Source organism: Pelobates fuscus, chromosome 8 (genome assembly GCF_036172605.1).
Source record: "Pelobates fuscus isolate aPelFus1 chromosome 8, aPelFus1.pri, whole genome shotgun sequence".
Lineage (NCBI taxonomy): Eukaryota > Metazoa > Chordata > Amphibia > Anura > Pelobatidae > Pelobates > Pelobates fuscus.
Window position 1 is genome coordinate 179,765,902 of NC_086324.1, and position 25,429 is coordinate 179,791,330.

Genomic DNA, 25,429 nt, shown 5'->3' on the forward strand with positions numbered 1-25,429 from the left:
CTCTCTCTCTCTCTCTCTCTCTGGCTGTCTCTGTCTCTCTGGCTGTCTCTCTGTCTCTGCCTCTATCTGACTCTGACTCTGTCTCTGTCTCTCTCTCTGTCTCTGTCTCTCTGGCTGTCTCTCTGTATCTGACTCTGTTGCTGTCTCTGTCTCTCTGGCTGTCTCTCTGTATCTGACTCTGTTGCTGTCTCTCTCTCTCTCTCTGTCTCTCTGTATCTGACTCTGTCTGTCTCTCTCTGGCTGTCTCTGTCTGTCTCTCTGGCTGTGGCTGTCTCTCTCTCTCTCTGGCTGTCTCTGTCTCTCTCTCTGGCTGTCTCTGTCTCTCTCTCTGGCTGTCTCTGTCTCTCTCTCTCTGGCTGTCTCTGTCTCTCTCTGGCTGTGTCTGACTCTGTTGCTGTCTCTCTCTCTCTGGCTGTCTCTGTCTCTCTCTCTCTCTCTGTATCTGACTGTTGCTGTCTCTGGGTCCCGGGTTTGTAGCCGGATGTGGCGCCTCCTGTAACGGTCGACCAGCTGGATGACGTCACCGAAGAGGAAGCCGGACTCTGGAAACAACTTCCGCTGTCTCCTAGCAACGAAATACGTCATCACCGAGCGACGACAATCACTGACACGTGACGGGAGAGAACCCTGAGTGCAATACGGAGACCGCGAGTGCAATACAGAGAGCAGGTATTATATACAGAGACAGGGAGTGCAATACAGAGAGCAGGTATTATATACAGAGACAGGGAGTGCAATACAGAGACAGGGAGTGCAATACAGAGACAGGGAGTGCAATACAGAGACAGGGAGTGCAATACAGAGACAGGGAGTGCAATACAGAGAGCAGGTATTATATACAGAGACAGGGAGTGCAATACAGAGAGCAGGTATTATATACAGAGACAGAGACAGGGAGTGCAATACAGAGAGCAGGTATTATATACAGAGACAGGGAGTGCAATACAGAGAGCAGGTATTATATACAGAGACAGGGAGTGCAATACAGAGAGCAGGTATTATATACAGAGACAGGGAGTGCGATACGGAGACAGGGAGTGCGATACGGAGACAGGGAGTGCGATACGGAGACAGGGAGTGCGATACGGAGACAGGGAGTGCGATACGGAGACAGGGAGTGCGATACGGAGACAGGGAGTGCGATACGGAGACAGGGAGTGCGATACGGAGACAGGGAGTGCGATACGGAGACAGGGAGTGCGATACGGAGACAGGGAGTGCGATACGGAGACAGGGAGTGCGATACAGAGACAGGGAGTGCGATACAGAGACAGGGAGTGCGATACAGAGACAGGGAGTGCGATACAGAGACAGGGAGTGCGATACAGAGACAGGGAGTGCGATACAGAGACAGGGAGTGCGATACAGAGACAGGGAGTGCGATACAGAGACAGGGAGTGCGATACAGAGACAGGGAGTGCGATACAGAGACCAGGTATTATATACAGAGCGTGACACAGAGAGAGCGGGGATCCTATACAGGGCGTGACACAGAGAGAGCGGGGATCCTATACAGGGCGTGACACAGAGAGAGCGGGGATCCTATACAGGGCGTGACACATAGAGAGCGGGGATCCTATACAGGGCGTGACACAGAGAGAGCGGGGATCCTATACAGGGCGTGACACAGAGAGAGCGGGGATCCTATACAGGGCGTGACACAGAGAGAGCGGGGATCCTATACAGGGCGTGACACAGAGAGAGCGGGGATCCTATACAGGGCGTGACACAGAGAGAGCGGGGATCCTATACAGGGCGTGACACAGAGAGAGCGGGGATCCTATACAGGGCGTGACATGGAAAGTAGTGTGTAACGGACCGTTTCAGCAGACAAGGGGTTAAAATCATGATAATCCCCTTTTCAAAGACAGGCACAGCTACTGTAGAATCACCAAAACTCACGAATTGGATAAAAGTGAATGCACCAAACTCCCGAACTGCATACAAGGGAATATGGTAGCACTCCAAACTCCCGAACTGGAACCTCACGAATAGCTGCTAGCAGACGAACAGGAAAAGCTCCCAAGCGGCTTACACTCCTAGCAATCAGTCTCTATCAGCATACAGTGAATTGCCCCAAGAACGAGACAAGGCTCCGTGTTGAGGGTCAAGCAGTGGTTTGTTTATTGAGGGCTACCTGCCCCTGTATTTATGCAGGTCTCCCACCTGGTGGACACTCCCCTAGGGGACCAGATGGAAGACTGTGACAAAAGACAGACGTATCATTTTAGGACATACAGTTGTAGTAGATTATTTTATGCAAACCAATAAGTTTGAATGACTATCTGTTCCTGTCCAAATTAAAAATAATAAAGTTGCGTGCACGCTGAAGTAAATTCACACTGAGACACAAGGTTCAGGTTAAATGAAAGAACTTCGAGAAAATTTAATGGCATCTGTTAAAAAGTGGGTGCGCAGACCCTTATAAAGCACAATTACATCATAAGCATTGTCAGAGATAACATTGATTTATGCATTAATAATTGGTTTAGGTGTTACGTGGTTAGTTAAATGCCCTCCCATCAAGAGGTGGTGACATCCTTGTCACGAGAGTGGACACAAGGTGTAAGTGTCATCCCGTTAGCACGAGGTGTCCCTTGATGGAAGGGGGGCTTTGGCAGCAATTTTGAGTAGTTAGCATTATTAGTTGCAAAGTTAGTTTTCAAGGTTCTTTTAGTAAACATACATTTTATGATTCAGCTGACACATATTTTATTAGGACCAAAATGTAGCTCAGTTGGAACAATGTTTCATTAAACAGAAACTCATTGTTCCACTGACGCACACTTCCTCCTGACACAGCATTCTTTAAGACAATTTTTATGAGGCCTAAAGACAATTTTTATATGAGGCCTAATAATTCTACAACACAGTCACAATACTTTCCCACAATGCATCCTGGCTTCCTCCCCTCTGCCCTGGAGATAATTGAGAAGTAATTCAAGTATATCCCAGGACAGAGGCAAGACTCCATTATGCACGTGGTGAACACAAGATACAATATTACTTTAAAATACATAAAGACACATTTTATACATAAAACACAGACATGTCACATGTAACGGACCGTTTCTCTCACAAGAGGATAAAAACCATTTAGGCGATAATCCCCTTTCCCATAGACCAGCAGCTACTGCAATCACCAACCTCCCGAACTCCAAACTGCACGTATTCACCAACTCTCAAACAGCAGACACACGAACCCTGGAAGCAGCCGAACAGGAAAAGCAATACGAACAGCTTACACTCCTGGCAATCGGCATACAGTCAAATTCCCCTCAAGAAAGAGACAACACTTCAGCTTCAGGGTTAAACAGCCACAACACTGATTTATTCACACAACAGGCTATAAAGGCTTCTCCCATGCAAGGGAGGGATTTACAACAATTACACAATACACCAATCACACATGAGTTATGTAACGGATCACCTGGCACCCCGACTTGGTACCTCCGTTAATGGATGCTCCTAGTGCTTCCTGAGGACTCCAAGCACTCTGGCAGACACCACAATCACCGAATCCGAGAAACCTTTTAAATTCTCCCAAGCATATGAATGCTGTAGACCATTGAATAGGAACCATACGAATAGGCTTGTACTCCTAGCAGTCAACTGGAACAGCATGCAATAAATCCTTCCCCCCAATAATGAGACGACACATCACTTTGAGGGTAAAACAGGAACTCTGGACTGGCTCATCCAGCCTGGCTTTTATTTCCAACTCACACATACGGGCCACACCCAGGGGGAGGCATAAAAGAACCAATGACATAGATGTTACCTTCCACACATCCCCTCCCCTTAGTGTGACACTGTGGCGAAACCAGCTTCGCCACTGTGAACTGGAGAGGCCTGGCTGCTGGCCTCCTGCCCGCTGACTATGGCCCCTGGACGTGTTGCACTTTAGAAACTATATTTGGGCATGTAATAATTTATATTGCTGCTACTGGCCCTTTAAAATCAGCGATGGACATATTGGGACTTTTGGGACTAATGTCCCTTTAAGACTTTGTAACATATCACAGTAATACTGTCTTAAATATTATGTAGGTATTTATGTGTTCAGTTAAACTGGGGATATGTAGAAATGTGTGTTTTATGTGTTAAATGTATCAGTAGGTAATTTTATGTCTTTTACTGTCTTTTTGCAACCATGTGGTTAATGGAGTCTGACTCTAGTCCTAGATAATTGAATTACTTCTCCAATTATCTCCAGGGCAGAAGGGAGGAAGCCGGGATGCATTGTGGGGGATGTTTTACTTCTGTTTGAGCCAGATTGTGCCATGCTGCAAGCCCAGGCCCAAAAGATACTTTTAGTAACTTTTAAACCCCTGGTCGGATTCATACCATTTTTTAATATGTTGTTCCCCTGAATGGATTGATTGTGGATATGTATTTTTATGTGAATGTGATGTATGGTTTTAAAGTTATGGAAGTTGTGTAAAAGTATATTTTAAACTGTATGCATAATGGGATTATGTGTCACACTAAGGGGAGGGGATGTGTGGGAGGTAACATCTATGTCATTGGTTATTTTATGCCTCCCCCTGGGTGTGGCCTGTATGTGTGAGTTGGAAATAAAAGCCAGACTGGGTGTCCCAGTCTAGAGTTCTTGCTTAACCCTCAAAGCGATGTGTCGTCTCGGTCTTTGGGGGAATGGGATTGTATGCTGACTGCCAAGAGTGTAAGCCGATGTCTGCTTTTCTTGTTCAGCTGTTCCAGTGTTCGTGTGGATCCAGTTCGTGAGTTCTGATGTTCTGCAGTAGCTGTGCCTTTCTGAGAAAAGGGGATTATCGCCTAAACTGGGTTTTATCCTCTTGGAAGTGAAACGGTCCGTTACAGACACATAATCCCATTATGCATACAGTGTAAAATATACTTTTACACAACTTTCATAACTTTAAAACCATACATCACATTCACATAAAAATACATATCCACAATCAATCCATTCAGGGGAACAACATATTAAAATCCGACCAGGGGTTCAAAAGTTACTAAAAGTATCTTTTGTTCCTTTCTGGCTGGCAGAAAAACATCCCCACAATGCACCCTGGTTTCCTCCCTTCTGCCCTGGAGTTAATTGGAGAAGTAATCCAATTACCCAGGACTAAAGGCAGACTCCATTAACCACATGGTTGCAAAACAACATAAAACACTTTAAAATACATAAAGTCACATTTACACATAACACACAGACATTCCACCTATCCCCAGATAGCTGGGATCTGCACGCACAAAACCACCGAATAGCGCGCAGATCCTACTCACACAGTACAATTGCCATGGAGCTAAAGTCTTTCCCATAGTCTTTCATTATATGAATAGGCTCCATGGTATGGCTATCTGGGGTATCACATTCCCATAAAGTCTGGTCCATAGTCCAAAGGCAAGAGGCGGGCAATCAGCCCCCTCCAAGGACACGTGGCGAGGTCGGTTTCGCCACAAGTTACCTCCCACAATGCCTCACAATCCCTCCCCTCTGGCCTGGAGATAATTGGGGAAGGTATCTCATTATCTCCCAGGACAGAGGCAAAACTCCATTACCCACATGGCAGACAAAAAGATAGTAAAAGACATAAAATTACATACTGATACATTTAGTACATAAAACACACATTTCTACATATCCCCAGATAGCTTTGATCTGAGCGCACATTATTAGATGAATGGCACTCAGATCACACGAATAAGCCTTTCTGCAGGGAAAATAAACGGTTTAACCTGCAGGGCCATAGTCTAAAGGGAGCAGGCGAGCAACCAGGCTTCTCCAGTTCACAGTGGCGAGGTTGGTTTTGCCACACTTCTCCCCTTTACCAACTAGACTAACAGGGTATCTGACCTCCTGCCGGTCAGTGCCCTGGTCAGTCCAGCAACCCACCCACAAAACAGAAACAGCAGTACAGCCCACCCACAATAACTGGTTACTACACCTGGGTAGAGGAGAGCTTTGTCCATGTCCAGGTGCCTCACCACGACTGTGTGGGGAACTGTTAGGCTGCCTTGGTGGGTTGCTGAGTGGGCAGAGACCAGCGGTACTCTGCCCTGGTGCCAGTAGTACTGCGGAAGTAGCCTGGTTGGAGCCTGGTTGTGGGAGGGAGAGACCGACCGTCTCCCCTCTGGATATACCGCACTGTGGCTGGGGGACAGGACCGACCGTCCTTACCCCTTGTGCTGCAAGTACAGAGACTACGGTCCCATCTGCACCGTTGGGGGGTGTAACATCTCCCCTTGGTGGGTTAGGCTGCCGCTGGAGAGAGGGTGTAACAAGCTCCTCTCTCTGGACTGTAAACTGCCGCTGGGGAGAGGGGGTATCAGGCTCCTCTCCCTGACACTCTCTCTGCTGGTGGAGAGGGGGACCAGCTGTCTCCCCTTTCATTATCTTGTCCTGCGGCTGGGGGGCGAGACTGACGGTCTCTGCTCCCTGCAGGACACTCTGCTGCTGGGGAGGAAGGACGGCACCTTCAGCTCCCTGGGGTACACACAGCCGCTGGGGAGGAAGGACAACACCTTCAGCTCCCTGGGGTACACAATGCCGCTGGGGAGGAAGGACAACACCTTCCGCTCCCTGGGGTACACACTGCCGCTGGGGAGGAAGGACGGCACCTTCAGCTCCCTGGGGTACACACTGCCGCTGGGGAGGAAGGACGACACCTTCGGCTCCCTGGGATACACACTGCCACTGGGGAGGAAGGACAACACCATCAGCTCCCTGGGACACACACTGCCGCTGGGGAGGAAGGACGGCACCTTCAGCTCCCTGGGATACACACTGCCGCTGGAGAGGAAGGATGGCACCTTCTGCTCCCTGGGACACACACTGCCGCTGGGGAGGAAGGACGACACCTTCAGCTCCCTGGGGTACCCTTTTGAGTCCCCGTAACGCACTCTGCCACCGTATAGGGCGACCGATACCTTTGGCTGGATCTGCCATGAACTGCAGGTACTCGTCAACCTGGCTCCTTACGAACTGCACGAATTCCTCAGAGGGGACAAATGTAAAGAGAGCCAGCCGCGAGGCACACTCTTTGTCAAACGCCTCCTGCGTGTAGCGGGGTGCCATGCTTGCTCTGTCGAAGTTGGTTCCTTTGTACATAGGGTCGCTGTACGGGTACTAGCGTTGCCCTCAATTGTAATCCAGGCACTGGTGTTGCCCTGTAGCTGCCCTCTGGTTGTAGGGACGATCCCGCCGCTTGCCACCAATTGTAACGGATCACCTGGCACCCCGACCGGGTACCTTCCGTTGATGGATGCTCCTAGCGCTCCTGAGGACTTCAAGCACTGCAGCAGACACCACAACCACCGAATCAGAGAAGCATATGAATGCTCTCAAGCATATGAATGCTGTAGACAGTTGAATAGGAAACCATACTGTAACGGACCGTTTCAGCATAAAAGGGGAAAAATCCGTTTAGGCGATAATCCCCTTTAGATAGACCAGCAGCTACTATAAGCACCACGTTCCCGAACTCCCAAACTGCACGGATTCACCAACTCTCGAACAGCAGACACACGAACCCTGGAAGCAGCCGAACAGGAAAAGCAATACAAACAGCTTACACTCCTGGCAGTCGGCATACAGTCCCCTTTCCCCCAAGAAAGAGACACACTCCAGCTTCAGGGTTAAACAGCAACAACACTGATTTATTCACACACAGGCTTATATGAGATTCTCCCATGCAAGGGAGGGGTTTACAGTACACCAATCCAGTTTAAGGTACAACCCACACATCTCCTCCCTCCAACATATCTGTTAACACAATTAACAGGGACATATTTTTACCCAAGTTTTGGATGTACCCTAAATACTTGGGGTACATCCACAAATCCAATATCTCCAGATAGCCCTAGTCTGGAGGGACAACATATGTTAAAATCAGCCCATTCGGATAAACGGTTCGGGAGTTATGGGACTTTAAAGTATTGACCGACCGCATGGGTAAGGTATCCGAAACCAGTTCCATGCATTTTGGCCCTGCGGTCGGTCACAACCAAGGGAATGAAAACAGACTAATTGCCTGTGTTATAGGGACTAAGGGGGATTCGTATGAATCCCCTAGTTCGTACGTTTCTTTCTACCGAACGGCGGGCCGTTCGGTAGTTTCCCCACGAAATCCTGGAAGTCTGGAGGTCTCAGCGGTGTTTGCCTAGTCGAGTGTCCGATTTCAGTTCCAGACACTCGACGGCAAAACACCGCTGTTCGGTAGTTAAAGATGGCCACCGCCACGTGGTTGTTTCCCGAATGGCGGCCACCCAGAGGACACAGAATACATTACATGGATTGCCAATTACCTGTTTGCAACATTGTTGCAAACGGTAATTGGAGGCACACTTATTCCTGGGTGGTCTGGTTGTTCGGTAGTTTCACTCAATATAATGAATGGAGTGATTCTACCGAACGATCAGATGAATGCTGCATATATATCACCCAGGTTAAACTTAACACATAATACATATACAATATTACAGGCAGTACACTAGAATATGCTTCACGGCCTTAAAGGGACAGTAGTCCCAAAAGTCCCAATCTGTTCCTAGATGCTTTTAAAGGGCCGGTAGCAGCAATATACATTATTACATGCCAAATATAGTTTTTACAGTACAATATGTCCAGGGCCATAGTCGCAGGGCAGGAGGCTAGCAACCAGGCTTCTCCAGTCCACAGTGGCGAAGTTGGTTTCGCCACACATACGAATAGGTTTACACTCCTAGCAGTCAAACTGGAACAGCATACAATAAATCCTCCCCCAATAATGAGACGACACTTCACTTTGAGGGTTAAGCAGGAACTACACTGATTTAGTCACACAACAGGCTATAAAGGCTTCTCCCATGCAAGGGATTTACAACAATTACACAATACACCAATCACACATGAGTTACCTCCCACAATGCCTCACAATCCCTCCCCTCTGACCTGGAGATAATTGGGGAAGGAATCTAATTATCTCCCAGGACAGAGGCAAAACTCCATTACCCACATGGCAGACAAAAAGACAGTAAAAGACATAAAATTACATACTGATACATTTAGTACATAAAACACACATTTCAGCATATCCCCAGATAGCTTTGATCTGAGCGCAGATTATTAGATGAATGGCACTCAGATCACACGAATAAGCCTTTCTGCAGGGAAAATAAACGGTTTAACCTGCAGGGCCATAGTCCAAAGGGAGCAGGCGAGCAACCAGGCTTCTCCAGTTCACAGTGGCGAGGTTGGTTTTGCCACATCACATATCCCCAGATAGCTGGGATCTGAGCGCACAAAACTACCGAATAACGCCTATTTACACAGTTCAATTGCCATGGAGCCAAAGTCTTTAATTACACGAATTGGCTCCATGGCTGTGCTATCTGGGTTAACATTCACATATACAAACTACCGAATTAACATGTATTCAGTTAAATATGCACGAATAAGAACCAGGGGGCTGGAGGCTCAGCGGTGCCTGCACGTAAAAGTGTCCACTTTTAGTGCCCTTATTCTGGGCTGAGCACTGCTGGCCGTCCGGGGAGCTCCATAACACTGCCACCTAGCGGCTGCTAAGTGTAACCGCGGCCACCCAGTAACAATTAATTAAGCTGCGGTTAACCGCAGCTTCAGGGAGGTAAATGGAGGGCACACTCCAGCTTCTGTGTGGCCAATTAACGGTGCCGTCCGGCTTCCCACGGCTCTGGGGAGGCTAAGAAAGAGCTGTTTGTTCGGTAGATAGAATCTACCGAACGGCTGTGCAGAAAGGAATGAATAACTCTTTCTGCACAGTAAAATTAACTGTTTAACTGCCGGTCCATAATCCAAAGGCAGCAGGCGGGCAACCAGGCTCCTCCAATGCAATGTGGCGAGATTGGTCTCGTCAGATAGTGGATGGAAAGTAGTGCCTGGGATAGCGACGTAGTTGGAAAGTAGTGCCTGGCCTAGTGCCGTGGTTGGAAAGTAGTGTCTGCGATACGGTCAGGGATGGAAAGTAGTGCCTGCGATACGGTCAGGGATGGAGAATAGTGCCTGGGATAGCGCTGTGGATGGAAAGTAGTGCCTGGGATAGCGCCATGGATGGAAAGTAGTGTGCCTTCATTTTGGATTTATGACCAATTTAAAGCTGTTATATATGTATAAAGTATGCCTGTATGTATTTATATTTAGAATATAACCAGCTGCGTGCTCATTGTGGAAAGCTAGGATATTGAGATTGATTTATAATCTAACCGAAAGTAAAAACATTTTTTAAGAAATTACTTGGGGAAGAGAATTTTTTTACATATATATACACATTTTTTATTTTCAGGCTGCATATAATGACTTCTCTGGAAGAGGAATTAAAACAGCTGCGTGGGAGGGTGCAGGAGCTGGAGGATGAGGTTTTCCGTCTGGGAAGTGCATCAGGCGCGGTGGGAAGCGGAGAGTGCCTCTCTGTCGAGAAGCAGCCTAAAGGAAAGCAGAAGCCACGTGTTCAGCGACCATTTGATTTTTCAGCCCACCCAAAGCAACATGTGGCTTTGCGCTTGGCATATTTTGGCTGGGGGTACCATGGTTTTGCCAGCCAGGAGAACACAAAAAACACAGTGGAGGAAGTGGTATTCAATGCCCTCATGAAAACGCGTTTGGTGGAAAACAGACAGGACTCAAACTACCACCGGTGTGGCAGAACAGACCGTGGTGTCAGTGCACTCAGCCAGGTGAGGTTTTTGAAATGGGAATATGGTATGCAGGATTTGTGATGACCTTGGCCATACTGACTGCACTGTGTTTTCTAGGTGATATCTCTGGATCTCCGATCAAATCCACCTGGCATGCCGGAGATAAGATATACTCACATCCTGAACCGTGTGCTTCCTCCTGATATTAGAGTCCTGAGCTGGGCCAAAGTTCCCTCTTCATTCAGCGCTCGCTTTAGCTGCCGCTCTCGCACATACCGCTATTTGTTTCCAAGGGCACAGCTCGACATAGAGGCTATGGATAGAGCTGCACGACTTCTCCAAGGAACTCATGATTTCCGCAACTTATGCAAGATGGACGTGGCCAACGGGGTTCTAAACTTTACCCGTACCATACTCCGTGCCACAGTGGGTCCTGTGCCAGACCTTCCAGGAGATGTACAACCCATTCAACTCTGCCAACTGGAGATTACTGGTCTGGCCTTTCTCTACCACCAGGTTCGGTGCATTATGGGTGTACTGTTCCTGATCGGACAACGAAGGGAAGAGCCAGAAGTGATCAGAGAACTGCTGGATGTGGAGACAAATCCTTGCAAACCCCAGTACAAGTGAGAGAAGGGAGGGGGATGGTGTTTGGGTTCATGACAGCCTGCAATGTAAATAGCTGAGGATGGATGGGAGAAGCTGCTTGATGGGGTCTTTATTGGGTGATGGAAATTAATATGATGTAACATTCTCTCTTTCAGTATGGCGGTGGAACTCCCGCTGGTGCTGTATGACTGTCAGTTTAATGATGTAGACTGGATCACAGAAAGGGACACACAAAGCTTCCTTGTTTCACACCTGCAGCGTCTCTGGACCCAGGAAGCTGTAAAAACACAGATATTGCACATGGTGCTTGGCCGGCTGGACTCTGTTTCTGTCAGCATTGACGGCGGTATTTATCCCTTTCTTTCTTGTGTTTTCTAGAATTCCATCTTGAAGCAATATAGTGACAATGAGCTTTATTTTATTTAACAGAATTCAAATGTATGGCCAAGTTTGCAAAACTTCTTCCCCCCCCCCCATCACCATAAACTTGCAATTTGGTTTTCAGTTTACTGCATAAAGGGATATACTCTATCTATCCTTCCCTTTTTCCACATTTCTATAAGCTGTGACACGCTTCTCTGAACACGATTAGCTCAGGAGACATACAAAACATTGTCTAGCCTACATCCATAGATAGACTGTGTAACGGACCGCCCGGCACCCCGACTGGGCACCCCTGCCAAGGACCACTTCCTAGCTGGAACTGGAGACAAACCGCAGCACTTCTTGCCCTTGGTCACTGTGGCTTGACTGGGGTCCTGGAGCCGAATGGGGGAGTTATCTCTGACACCCCCAGGCACTGGACGACACTCAGGCCTGGGAACTCTGGAACCGAATGGGGAATTAGCTCTAGTCCTTTCAAGGACTTTCCCCGTTGAATCTCCTGCAAGCTGGAACAGCAGACACAGGAGTAAATCTTCTTTCCCTCCAATAACAGGACAACACACAGTTTTTATAAAGTCCAATAAGTACCCCAAAATACAACATAGCCCCATAAAAGTCACATCCCCTGATCTGGGTGAACAACATATCCTAAAATCACCCAGATCAGAGCAGGGGTTCAGGAAATTCCTGGAAGTCTCTTTTTGCACGCATGGTTTCATGCCCAAAGCAGTTCCAGAGAATCAGGGCTTGCGGCCGGTCTAGTTCGGTAGTTTGCAAATGAACAAACTACCGAACAGAACAGGTCTTACCCTGGAGCTAGACTAATGATTTCACCGAACAGTGCCCTTCTAAGCTGAATAGAAACGAACGCAGGCGATGATGGAAGTCCAGTGGTGTTCGGGAGTTTCTGTATCCGATTTTAGTTCCATGAGATTCATGCCCAAATACCACTGCCTGCGTTCATGTGAAAAAGATGGCTGCCACCTCGTGGTTGTTCATAGGAATCGCGGCCACCCAGATGAACAATTAGAACACTGCGGTGAGAAACGTTCCAAGTTGTTAATAGGTGTTAACAAGCTCGAGGGTGGTCTCTGTTCGTGCGGTTGTTCGGTAAACTAACCATATAGTCCCAATTGCAGAGCCTGTTTGAAGTATTTTAGCCAGTTTTATTGCAGGGGCCATAGTCACAGGGTAAAAGGCTGGCAAGTAGTCCCCTCCAAGAACTCGTGGCAAACTCCCTTGAAAATGGGAGTTTGTCACAGACTGTAATAAGTACTTCTAGAATAATTAGAACTAATGTTATTCTAAGAACTCTCTCTAGACTAATGCCAAGAATACAGAAAACCGAGAAAGAGGCATTGATGTTAGATGTTAAGAGATGGAGAGAACTCCAAGCAAAAAACAGGATACCATCTTGCTCCTACAAGAGGAAAAAAATCTCCGACCATAAAACTGTTCAATAATAAACTCTTTAAGTGAGCTGTGCCCAGTCTAAAAAGAAACTGGCACCTTTTGGCCAATCCTGATCTTTTTATTTTTTTCAAAGGGAGTTTAGAATATATATATGAAAATATAAAAAAAAAAAGCTTTGACCTCACCTTACCCCATACCTAATTTTGAATGGAATATATATCACATACACACACAATGGTGACATCATGCACAGTAAACAATACAAAAAAGAAAATAGAAACACACATTTGTTAAAGAGATTAAAAAAAAATTGTTGTCACAAGACAATCGTTAAATGACATAGTTCTGGCAGAATAACATTCTCATAAAACCATTTTGTACATCAGTATAATAATACATACAATACAAGTTGTTTTACAAAGCCTTTTATTGTGTATCGCAGCAAATAAACAATTCATGCCTCGATCTCCCCATGTCACATGTTGGAAGGCCATTTGGCCTACTTACCTTTGCCGTTCAAGCTGTTTTTTCTGTCTCCATAGTTACCTGCACTTCCGGTCCGTTGTTCCCACCAGTCCTACCTCGAGCAAACAGTCTGTCTTCGGCAGATCCTACCGCCGACCTCCAGGCTCGTCCACCGGCTGCCCCCGCCATATTCGTTACCTGTTCCCGGCTATCTGGCTTCCGGTCACAAGACCGGCACGCACACATAAGCATCAACGTGGGAAATAGCGTTCCGCTTTTTTCCACCTTCGGGCCTAAAACCGCGGGGATAGGCTCCCTATATTCCTTATCCATTCATGTAATAATGCCGTTCGTGTACTTCTGCGTTCGTGTGGCTATCAGCCGACCGCAGAGTACACCCGCTTTCGTTAAGTAATTTACCGACCGCTTATACTCCCCTACGTTCGCCTGTTTCTTACACAAGTTCGTTTAGCCGAACACATACAATCTTTCGTTTGCTCCTAAATCTAACTATTACACACGGTCGTGTTATATCTTACTCTACAGTTTCTCTGTTACACACCTCTCCATACGTCTCAGGTCTACTAGCATCTTTCTTACCCCTAGGTTCCTGAACTGGACCCGTTCTTTGCAGTATGTATGTATGTATGTATGTATGTATGTGTGTGTGTATATATATATATATATATATATATATATATATATATATATATATATATATATATATATATTGAAGTCGCCCTGAGCATTGTCCAAATATACAGGACAAACACTCAAGGTCAGTATCTACATACGTAAATACTTAATTTCAAGAGACAAGCCCCCTTCAGGTTAGAGAACTGACTTCCTAGGATCAGGCGCTGGCCCTAGCTTTCCCAATTAATACTACGGTCCCGCAAGGTCTACACCCCCACCTCATACATGGAGGTTCAGCCCCACAACTAAATCATAGCTAGCCACCTTGCTCGCCCTTCTTTAGGGCTAGAGTTTGGACTTCCCAAGTCACGGCCACACGTTTTTGAATCTCTTACAGTTATCGAAAGGCCAACATCCTGCCACCTCGTTCTGGTGGCCACAAAATCCCCTCGTCCCAAATCATAGGAAGAACCTCTCACCACCACTTGGCACTAGCAGGGTCTCACCTGTCACTTGGTTATAGGTAAAATTCTTCGCCTCGGCACTAGCTAGCAGGCCAGCTCTCCTGAGGTCTCATCCCACCTCCACTATCCCATACTTATCCATATCATTATTCCTTTCAGAATTTCTCAAGAACCGACCATCGATCACCCATCAGATGATATTCCCAGCACGCAAGCCAGGCCTGGGTCTCCGGAGGAATCCCTCACTCCTTCTACTCCCAGATCCCTAAGATATAGGACCATTCCCAAAATATCGGCTGAGCTCAGGCTCAGGGGGATCCCCTTTCCAGCCACCGAACTTTACAAACTTCTGACGACTCAGGCCAAGGCCCGGCACGAGTTCACAAGGGCCTCCAGTTGGCTACTCTGATTCCACCCAGGAAACTCTGGCTGCTAGGCAATCTACAAACCATAAACAGCAGGTTGCTAAAGGTGGAATCGGCCATAGCCACTCCAGGTGACTCTACAGCCCCAGCAGTCCCTACACCGGTAACCTCGACCGCTCAGAATGACATACCCCTCATTTCCCCTCCCCCACCAGCCACAACCACTCCCACTGCCCATGCCTCACCAGCCCACTCTGTCCCAGCTTCCATCAAGAAGGATATTCTTGATGGAAAGGACGTCAATTTAATGTCCCTCCTCATAGCCTCACAAGACATCCTAGAAAATAGAGCATATAACTATGGGGACATTTCAGTAGTCTTAAGAGCCAGAGATCCACGTTTGAAAAAACTCACCATTCCACAGTTTATCGCTTTTGGCACTTATCGCAACGTTATTTGCACGGTGTACCCACATAAGAGAGAAGAGCTTGATTTATACATGCACAAGGTGGTTGATTTGGGCATCAAGTACGGAGGGTCCTCATTTTACGATTACCACAAATCAGTTTCGGCCAAGGCAGCTACTTATCTGGCACAGTTCAATATTAGAATTGATTGGTGCCAGATAGATACTGAGTTTTGCCGTCATTTCGCTAGTTTGAGGCCCCTGTCTTGTGCCTCATGTGGTTCCACTTCACACTCCACCGACCTATGCCCTGGAGACGCAAACCCTTCCACTTCCACCTCCACACCCCACTCACAAGACAGGAAGGCGGCCAGAGAGACAAACTGGGCAGACCCATCACATTCTTGGGTAAGGCGCAGGTGTGCAATAACTGTAACACAGACGCATGCAGCTACAGCGCATGCAGGTTGTTGCACATCTGCTCCATATGCTTCAGAGCCCACGCCAAGACCATGTGCCCAACCTGTCTGTCACCTAACAAATAAGTTGTTCTACACGCACTCTCCACCAACTGGGCGACAGAGAGCTATCTGGTGTCAGGTCCTTCCCAAAGGCTCTCACATGGGACTCACGACCTTCCCCTCACTTTTCAATCACACGACCTACACCAGGTGTTACCCGCATTTAGGCACGGTGGACCACCGTTTGTCCACAAGCATATGACGACATCACGTCCAAACCATGTCTCATCCCAATCGCACTTACCCCATCACGGGGGCTACTTACTTGCACTCCAAGTAATAAAAGTTTGTTATTGACCTTTCGTATCTCTTTTTTTCCCCCGAGATCCAGTATTAGTCTCTCTCATACCAAATGTATAGTTCTTGTTGTAATTTGCCTACATTCTATTATTTCAGCGGGTAGAAATACACGGTTAAGCAAGACAGGTATATCTTACACCTCAAATACTACCCCTCCTCTCTTGGTCCCTCTGTCAACAAGCAAACACTTGTTCTATGCCAAGCTCGTGTCTTGCCATAGCCCTACGTACTAACTTTGCAGGCCAGTTGCCTCAGTAACTGTGACTCATTATCATGGACGTATACTACAAGTCCCCCCGGTGGTACGGACGATGCAGAGGGGTCCCGGTCCTCACTGGGGCCCCTTGGCTTCGCGCCAAGAGTTACACTGCGGGGGTGCGCGTTGGTTTCTAAGGCTATTTCATTTCTCTTCATGGTATACCCATCCCCTGCCCAACCATTTGTAGACCCCAACAGGACATGCCTGCCCTCCGTTTTAGTAGACACCTGTGGAGGCCCATGGGCCCTCTCAGTCGAATGCCTAGTCTGTCTTTAATGAAACATCCAACGTTCCACACCCCTGGTGCCACAACTCGGCTGCTGACACTATTTCACGCTCTTAATTTCAGGTCTCCGGCCAGGCTCCCCCTCCGGCCCACCTCCACCCATCCAGGACACCACCGTTCCACTGGCTAATCCTGGTTTAAACTAACTATTACTTCACACATAAGCACTCACGCACCACGCACTGTCTCCCAACACCACTATCTCTTACGCCAGGGCACTGACTATTTTTAGCAAACTTACCGCCGAGTTTTGCTTACAAGGTGACCTTTCCATCAAAACCATGGTGGCTTTTGCCTCCTTTTTGCCATCTACACCTAAAACTTTCAAACAACACTATCAAACTCTACCTTACTGGAGTGCAACACCACATCCTCACTACCTTTCCTAACCACGCTCCTTTTCTATCTTCCTACCCCATCAAGAAAATCCTCAAAGGTATTTTTAAGGTCACAGTTACTCCTAGCACTACTAGGTTACCAAAAGACGTTCCAATATTCAGGCTCCTTGGCGATCTATTGGACAAATCCCAGTTTGACCATAGTACTAATTTGGTCATTAAATCCACTATCTTTTTGGCTTTCTACGGTTTCCTCAGACCTAGAGAGTTCACTTAAACTTTCTCACTTAAAGAAAGTAGACGACCATTACATACTTTCCTTACCTTCAACTAAAACCAATCACTCTGCCTATCCCACTATCATTCCCCTCTTCCCTACAGAGAATCTGTGGTGCCCAGTACATATTCTGGATTTGCTCCTGTTATCTCACCACACGCACTCACCAGACACTCCACTACTTCCACTCCAACGACACCCACTCAACACAGCTATATTTATTTCACACATCAGAACTCTCCTGTCAAGGTTGGGCTACAACCCAGCTTCCTTCTCTGGTCACTCGTTTCGCATCGGCGCAGCATCATCGGCTTCAAGCACTAACACTCCGGTGCACATCATTAAGAGACTAGGACGCTGGAAATCCTCAATATACAACTCCTACATCCCTCGACCAGAAAGGGAGCCTAGGCAAGCTTTCAGAAATCTTGCTGTTTAAACTTGCAATAAAGTGTGTTTACTTCGAATTCCTTTTTGCCCTCTTTTTACAAGTCTACTTGTACGTTGGTTTCGGCACACCTGAACCAACTTTGCTTCTCCTCTACATTCCATTACGTATTAGATTCCGAGCACAAGTTGGAAGGCCATTTGGCCTGAATTTGTGGGAGGAGTTATGACTCTATATAATCCCTATCCCCCTACTTACCTTTGCCATTCAAGCTGTTTTGTCCCCACCCACCTACACCCTCCGTTATACATTTCACTTTGTGGGCTCTCTTTTTACAGGCCTACTCGTACGTTGGTTTCGGCACACCTCAACCAACTTTGCTTCCATTTACGTATTAGAGATTCCGAGCACAAATACAATTTTTTTTTAATCTTGGTACTCGTCTGCCACATTTCTGCACATGAATATGTATGTACTCTGCTGCACTATTAAAATAAACCGGTATAATAACATAATAAAAATATCCACTAAGTAGTAGTAGCACCAAGGTCACAATCAGGTTACATTTTTAAGAATGTATTTAAATTGAATCAGATATCACCATAATGTTTAACTATGTCTCTCAAAATATCTTTCCAACACAAGTTACTTCACCTAATTTCAAGAAGAAATCCATAGTCTGGGCAGACATTTTTCCGTAAGATTAAATCTTTAAGGATTCTATTACCATCGCCTTGGTTGGAGGGGATGTTTTTTCCCAGAATCCATTTATTTACGTTTTAGCTGTAATAAGAATATTTAATGCTGACGTCTATTTGGACCTTTGGTAACATATCTAGGATATAATATTCTGGAAGTGGTGATAACTTATCTGCCTTGCCTTTCTGGTCATTCCATTTATACAGAGCCAGGGTACACATCTTCTCACTGGACAGGTGTTCCATGGACCCCCACTGTCTGTGATATTCTTAGTTGTGTTTTCAAAGTGTTGGCTTATGAGTGGCTGCATGACTGATGACCAGGGAGATCAGGACTGTTGTTAATGGGACTCTAAGCACCAACCAGACTTTCTAAAGTAAACACGCGGATATGATTAAAAATGAAACCATTTTTTTTTCATGCAGGCTGGGTCAGTCATAGCCAGGAGAGGTGTGGCTAGGGCTTCATAAACAAAAACGAGTGTGATTTAGAAACATAGAATGTGACGGCAGATAAGAACCATTCGGCCCATCTTGTCTGCCCAATTTTCTAAATGCTTTCATTAGTCCCTAGCCTTATCTTATAGTTAGGATAGCCTTATGTCTATCCCACGCATGCTTAAACTCCTTTACTGTGTTAACCTCTACCACTTCAGCTGAAAGGCTATTCCATGCATCCACTGCCATCTCAGTAAAGTAATACTTCATGATATTATTTTTAAACCTTTGTCCCTCTAATTTAAGACTATGTCCTCTTGTTGTGGTAGTTTTTCTTCTTTTAAATATAGTCTCCTCCTTTACTGTGTTGATTCCCTTTATGTATTTAAATGTTTCTATCATATCCCCCCTGTCTCGTCTTTCCTCCAAGCTATACATGTTAAGATCCTTTAACCTTTCCTGGTAAGTTTTATCCTGCAATCCATGAACCAGTTTAGTAGCCCTTCTCTGAACTCTCTCTAAGGTATCAATATCCTTCTGGAGATACGGTCTCCAGTACTCCGTACAATACTCCAAGTGAGGTCTCACCAGTGTTCTGTACAATGGCATGAGCACTTCCCTCTTTCTACTGCTAATACCTCTCCCTATACAACCAAGCATTCTGCTAGCATTTCCTGCTGTTCTATTACATTGTCTGCCTACCTTTAAGTCATCAGAAATAATCACCCCTAAATCCCTTTCCTCAGATGTTGAGGTTAGGACTCTATCAAATATTCTGTACTCTGCCCTTGGGTTTTTACGTCCAAGATGCATTATCTTGCACTTATCCACATTAAATGTCAGCTGCCACAACTCTGACCATTTTTCTAGTTTACCTAAATCATTTGCCATTTGTCTTATCCCTCCTGGAACATCAACCCTGTTACATATCTTAGTATCATCCGCAAAAAGACATATGTAGTGGAGTAGAGGTATTATCCAAGGTATCTCCGCTGGTAGACAGGAAAGGTAATCCAAGACAGGTAGCGTAGTTACAATCCCTTCCCTCCAAGAACTAGACCACACATAGCTTGGAGGTCAACTGACAATTTTTATTTCCGGCTCCAGGAGTTAACTGCCAACTGTCAAAATGTTCTGCAATGCAGTAATAGCAAGACGCCATAGACCTGCAATACATTACACACGCATACCCTTGGTTCTTAAAGTGGTACATACATATTAACGAAAATACAGTTTTAAAGATGGCTGCTGCTGCCACAACATACCTTACCATCAAGACCTTCTGCAATATCACTAATAAAAATATTAAAGAGAATGGGTCCAAGTACAGATCCCTGAGGTACCCCACTGGTGACAAGCCCAAGCTTCGAATATACTCCATTGACTACAACCCTCTGTTGCCTGTCATTCAGCCACTGTCTTACCCATTCAACAATATTGGAATCCAAACTTAAATATTGCAGTTTATTGATAAGCCTTCTATGTGCAACAGTGTCAAAAGCCTTACTGAAATCTAGGTAAGCAATGTCTACTGCACCACCCTGATCTATTATTTTAGTTACCCAATCAAAAAAATCAATAAGATTAGTTTGGCTTGATCTCCCTGAAGTAAACCCATGTTGTCTCTGATCTTGAAATCCATGTGTTTTTAGATGTTCAACAATCCTATCCTTTAACATGGTTTCCATTACTTTCCCCACTACTGAAGTAAGGCTTACTGGCCTATAGTTGCCCGACTCCTCCCTATTACCTTTCTTGTGAATGGGCACAACATTCGCCAACTTCCAATCTTCTGGGACTACTCCTGTTATCAATGATTGGTTAAATAAATCTGTTAATGGTTTTGCTAGTACACCACTAAGCTCTTTTAATAGCTTTGGGTGTATTCCATCAGGTCCCATTGACTTTTTTGTCTTTACTTTTGACAGTTGAAATAGAACCTCTTCCTCTGTAAACTCACATGTAATAAATGACTCATTTATCCTTTTTCTTAACGGAGGTCCCTTTCCTTCATTTTCATCTGTAAATACCGAACAGAAATATTCATTGAGGCAGTCAGCTAGACCTTTATCCTCATCTACATACCTTCCTTCTTTTGTTTTTAATCTAACTAATCCTTGCTTTACTTTCATTTTCTCATTTATGTATCTAACAAATGTTTTGTCCCCTTTTTTTTACTGACTGTGCTATTTTCTCTTGTGTGTGATTTGGAAGCTCTTATAACTTTTTCTGCATAATCTTATATATCATTCTGTCTTCCTGACTTTTTTTTATATAATTACTAAATGCTAACTTTTATTTTTTAACTATTTTGGCCACATCTGTAGAGTACCACAGTGGTTTCTTGATTTGTTTTGCTTTTACTGACAAGCAAAATTCAATTTTCTTTTGCCTTCAGCAGTGCAACATTTAAATAATCCCATTTCTCTTGGACTCCATTTAAATTTCTCCAGTCTGATAATGACTCCTTTAAAAAAACAGACTTTTCTAAAATTAGAATTTGTGTAAAGTCTAAAACTTTTGTTTTTGTGTGGTGTAACTCAGTCATTGTTCTTATATTAAACCACACTGACTGATGATCACTGGATCCTAAACATTCACCTACAGTAATATCTGATACCAAATCTCCATTTGTTAACACTAAATCTAGTATGGCCTCTTTACGAGTTGGCTCCTCAACGACTTGTTTTAGAGACAATCCCAGTAGGGAGTTGAGAATATGTGTGCTCCTGGCAAAAGCAGCTTTAATTCCTAAATGATCTAAATTGATCTATAAACAAAACGCCCTGGTTAACATGAAGTTGTTTTGGTTCTTAGAGTGTCGCTTTAAACATTTGATCATATCACCAGCAGTCCCCTCTTTAGTTAGGAGTGTGCTGATAACTGTGTGATGTTTGCAAATGGCTGTGGGTATAAGTCAATTTCAGCAGGGATCTAAGAGATCCTTACACCCTTAACCATGTCGTAGATAAGATATAATAATGTGCTTTACCACCATGTAAGACATGTAGACACAGATTTCTGAGCTTCATATCAAATGGAGCAAGTCAAATGTCTTGGTCTATACAGCAACAGACTCTGCACATATTATCACACGTTGTAAACCACCTCCTTCCTCCCCTCTGTGTCCGTACAGTAATGGCAGCCCAGTCTGTGTACATTGTAAACCACCTCCTTCCTCCCCTCTCTGTGTCCGTACAGTAATGGCAGCCCAGTCTGTGTACATTGTAAACCACCTCCTTCCTCCCCTCTCTGTGTCCATACAGTAATGGCAGCCCAGTCTGTGTACATTGTAAACCACCTCCTTCCTCTCCCCTCTGTGTCCATACAGTAATGGCAGCCCAGTCTGTGTACATTGTAAACCACCTCCTTCCTCCCCTCTCCGTGTCCGTACAGTAATGGCAGCCCAGTCTGTGTACATTGTAAACCACCTCCTTCCTCCCCCCTCTGTGTCCGTACAGTAATGGCAGCCCAGTCTGTGTACATTGTAAACCACCTCCTTCCTCCCCTCTCTGTGTCCATACAGTAATGGCAGCCCAGTCTGTGTACATTGTAAACCACCTCCTTCCTCCCCTCTCTGTGTCCGTACAGTAATGGCAGCCCAGTCTGTGTACATTGTAAACCACCTCCTTCCTCCCCTCTCTGTGTCCATACAGTAATGGCAGCCCAGTCTGTGTACATTGTAAGCCACCTCCTTCCTCCCCCTCTGTGTCCGTACAGTAATGGCAGCCCAGTCTGTGTACATTGTAAACCACCTCCTTCCTCCCCCCTCTGTGTCCGTACAGTAATGGCAGCCCAGTCTGTGTACATTGTAAACCACCTCCTTCCTCCCCTTTCTGTGTCCGTACAGTAATGGCAGCCCAGTCTGTGTACATTGTAAACCACCTCTTCCTCCCCTCTCTGTGTCCGTACAGTAATGGCAGCCCAGTCTGTGTACATTGTAAACCACCTCCTTCCTCCCCTCTCTGTGTCCGTACAGTAATGGCAGCCCAGTCTGTGTACATTGTAAACCACCTCCTTCCTCCCCTCTCTGTGTCCGTACAGTAATGGCAGCCCAGTCTGTGTACATTGTAAACCACCTCCTTCCTCCCCTCTCCGTGTCCATACAGTAATGGCAGCCCAGTCTGTGTACATTGTAAACCACCTCCTTCCTCCCCTCTCTGTGTCCGTACAGTAATGGCAGCCCAGTCTGTGTACATTGTAAACCACCTCCTTCCTCCCCTCTCTGTGTCCGTACAGTAATGGCAGCCCAGTCTGTGTACATTGTAAACCACCTCCTTCCTCCCCTCTCTGTGTCCGTACAGTAATGGCAGCCCAGTCTGTGTACATTGTAAACCATCGCCTTCCTCCCCTCTCTGTGTCCGTACAGTAATGGCAGCCCAGTCTGTGTACATTGTAAGCCACCTCCTTCCTCCCCTCTCTGTGTCTGTACAGTAATGGCAGCCCAGTCTGTGTACATTGTAAACCACCTCCTTCCTCCCCTCTCTGTGTCCGTACAGTAATGGCAGCCCAGTCTGTGTACATTGTAAACCACCTCCTTCCTCCCCTTTCTGTGTCCGTACAGTAATGGCAGCCCAGTCTGTGTACATTGTAAACCACCTCCTTCCTCCCCCCTCTGTGTCCGTACAGTAATGGCAGCCCAGTCTGTGTACATTGTAAACCACCTCCTTCCTCCCCTTTCTGTGTCCGTACAGTAATGGCAGCCCAGTCTGTGTACATTGTAAACCAACTCCTTCCTCCCCTCTCTGTGTCCGTACAGTAATGGCAGCCCAGTCTGTGTACATTGTAAACCACCTCCTTCCTCCCCTCTCTGTGTCCGTACAGTAATGGCAGCCCAGTCTGTGTACATTGTAAACCACCTCCTTCCTCCCCCCTCTGTGTCCATACAGTAATGGCAGCCCAGTCTGTGTACATTGTAAACCACCTCCTTCCTCCCCTCTCCGTGTCCATACAGTAATGGCAGCCCAGTCTGTGTACATTGTAAACCACCTCCTTCCTCCCCCCTCTGTGTCCATACAGTAATGGCAGCCCAGTCTGTGTACATTGTAAACCACCTCCTTCCTCCCCTCTCTGTGTCCATACAGTAATGGCAGCCCAGTCTGTGTACATTGTAAACCACCTCCTTCCTCCCCTCTCTGTGTCCATACAGTAATGGCAGCCCAGTCTGTGTACATTGTAAACCACCTCCTTCCTCCCCCCTCTGTGTCCGTACAGTAATGGCAGCCCAGTCTGTGTACATTGTAAACCACCTCCTTCCTCCCCTCTCTGTGTCCGTACAGTAATGGCAGCCCAGTCTGTGTACATTGTAAACCACCTCCTTGCTCCCTGTGTAATGGTTAGTGTATCAAGCTGAACTATTTTCTCCTTCCTTCCTTCCACAGGTCGCAGCCCGGTCCCATGGTCTGTCTGTGAGCCAGTCATATGTAATCACAGTGATGGACTCATTGAGGGTGTTAGTGCACGTGCGTACACCCCTTTGATGAGGAGACGTGTTTGCCAAGGTCTTGAAGAGAGAGTGCAGCATTATGTCAAACGTGGAAGAATAGTGATGACATCCGACAGAGAAGCAATATTGAGACTTGGCGATAAAGGGCTGTCTAAAGAAGACAAAAGCCTGACCTCTGTCGGAGCGGATAAACCTAAACTGGGAGACCAAGATATTAAGGATGCGGCTGAAGGTGTGCCTGAAACAAGCCAAGACTTGCGTGACAAACCGAATAAAACCAAAGCAAAATCGTCTGACTGTGCTGAATGGACCTCAGAAGAAGATGGGAATTCCTTGCCAAGCACAGCAAAAAGGCAGTGTCTCGACGGTCACAATGATCTATAACTGGCTCAGTGCTGGGTGCGGTATGCAGAGGGATAATGCTGTACGCTCCCATTTGATTCCTTGAAAATGTGGTTATGCAGTCTTCTTTCCTAGTACAATTTTTCACATTGAACTTTTTCTGACTCGATCTGTATTTTTCTTTTTTTAAATAAAATTCGTTTTTCTGTGTACAATATGACAATATTTGTATAATGTTATCATATCCCCTCTCAGGCGCCGTTTTTCCAAACTAAATAGATTACATTTTTTTAACTTTGTTAAAAAAAAAGTTGACCAGATTGCGAATATCAAAGGATTTTAGTAACTTCCACGTACCTTAGCATTGTGTTTACCACACAGAGACGAGGAACCGCTGGAAAAAACAGGTAATACTAGGATGTGGAGAAAGGGTATAATAGGTGCTCACTCCAATATATAGTGAAAAATGGGCTGCAGGTACCTAATGCAAGGATTCTCAACCTTGTAACAAAAGGATACAAAAAAAGAAGGAAAGGAACCGCGCTCCAGATAGTGATTTAATATATAAAATATACGTACATAGAAACAATAGACAGTTCTTGTTTATTCTCAGAAATAAAAACAGAGAAAAGACATCATAGTGTAGTACAGGGGTAGGCAACCTTTTAGCAGCACTGTGCCGATATAGGAATGTGATGTCCCGTAGCGTGCCGGTCTTATTTTTTTTTTTTTTATTGTGGTGTGTATGCTGCCGTA

The 25,429-nt window shown here is 45.9% G+C and overlaps 1 protein-coding gene across 2 annotated transcripts; it reads left to right on the forward strand.

The window, feature by feature from the left end:
* The first annotated feature begins 592 nt into the window (after window positions 1–592).
* PUS3 (pseudouridine synthase 3) lies at window positions 593–24,742 on the forward strand. 2 transcript variants are annotated; one of them, XM_063430951.1, is made up of 5 exons: window positions 593–669; window positions 10,287–10,677; window positions 10,756–11,264; window positions 11,403–11,593; window positions 24,267–24,742. In XM_063430951.1, the coding sequence occupies exons 2-5, from the start codon at window positions 10,297–10,299 to the stop codon at window positions 24,713–24,715; spliced, it is 1,530 nt and encodes a 509-aa protein (XP_063287021.1). In that variant the 5' UTR covers window positions 593–669; window positions 10,287–10,296; the 3' UTR covers window positions 24,716–24,742. The 2 variants fall into 2 exon arrangements, with proteins under 2 accessions (XP_063287021.1, XP_063287022.1); XM_063430952.1 differs by lacking the exon at window positions 593–669 and adding an exon at window positions 987–995.
* Window positions 24,743–25,429: the final 687 nt, after the last annotated feature.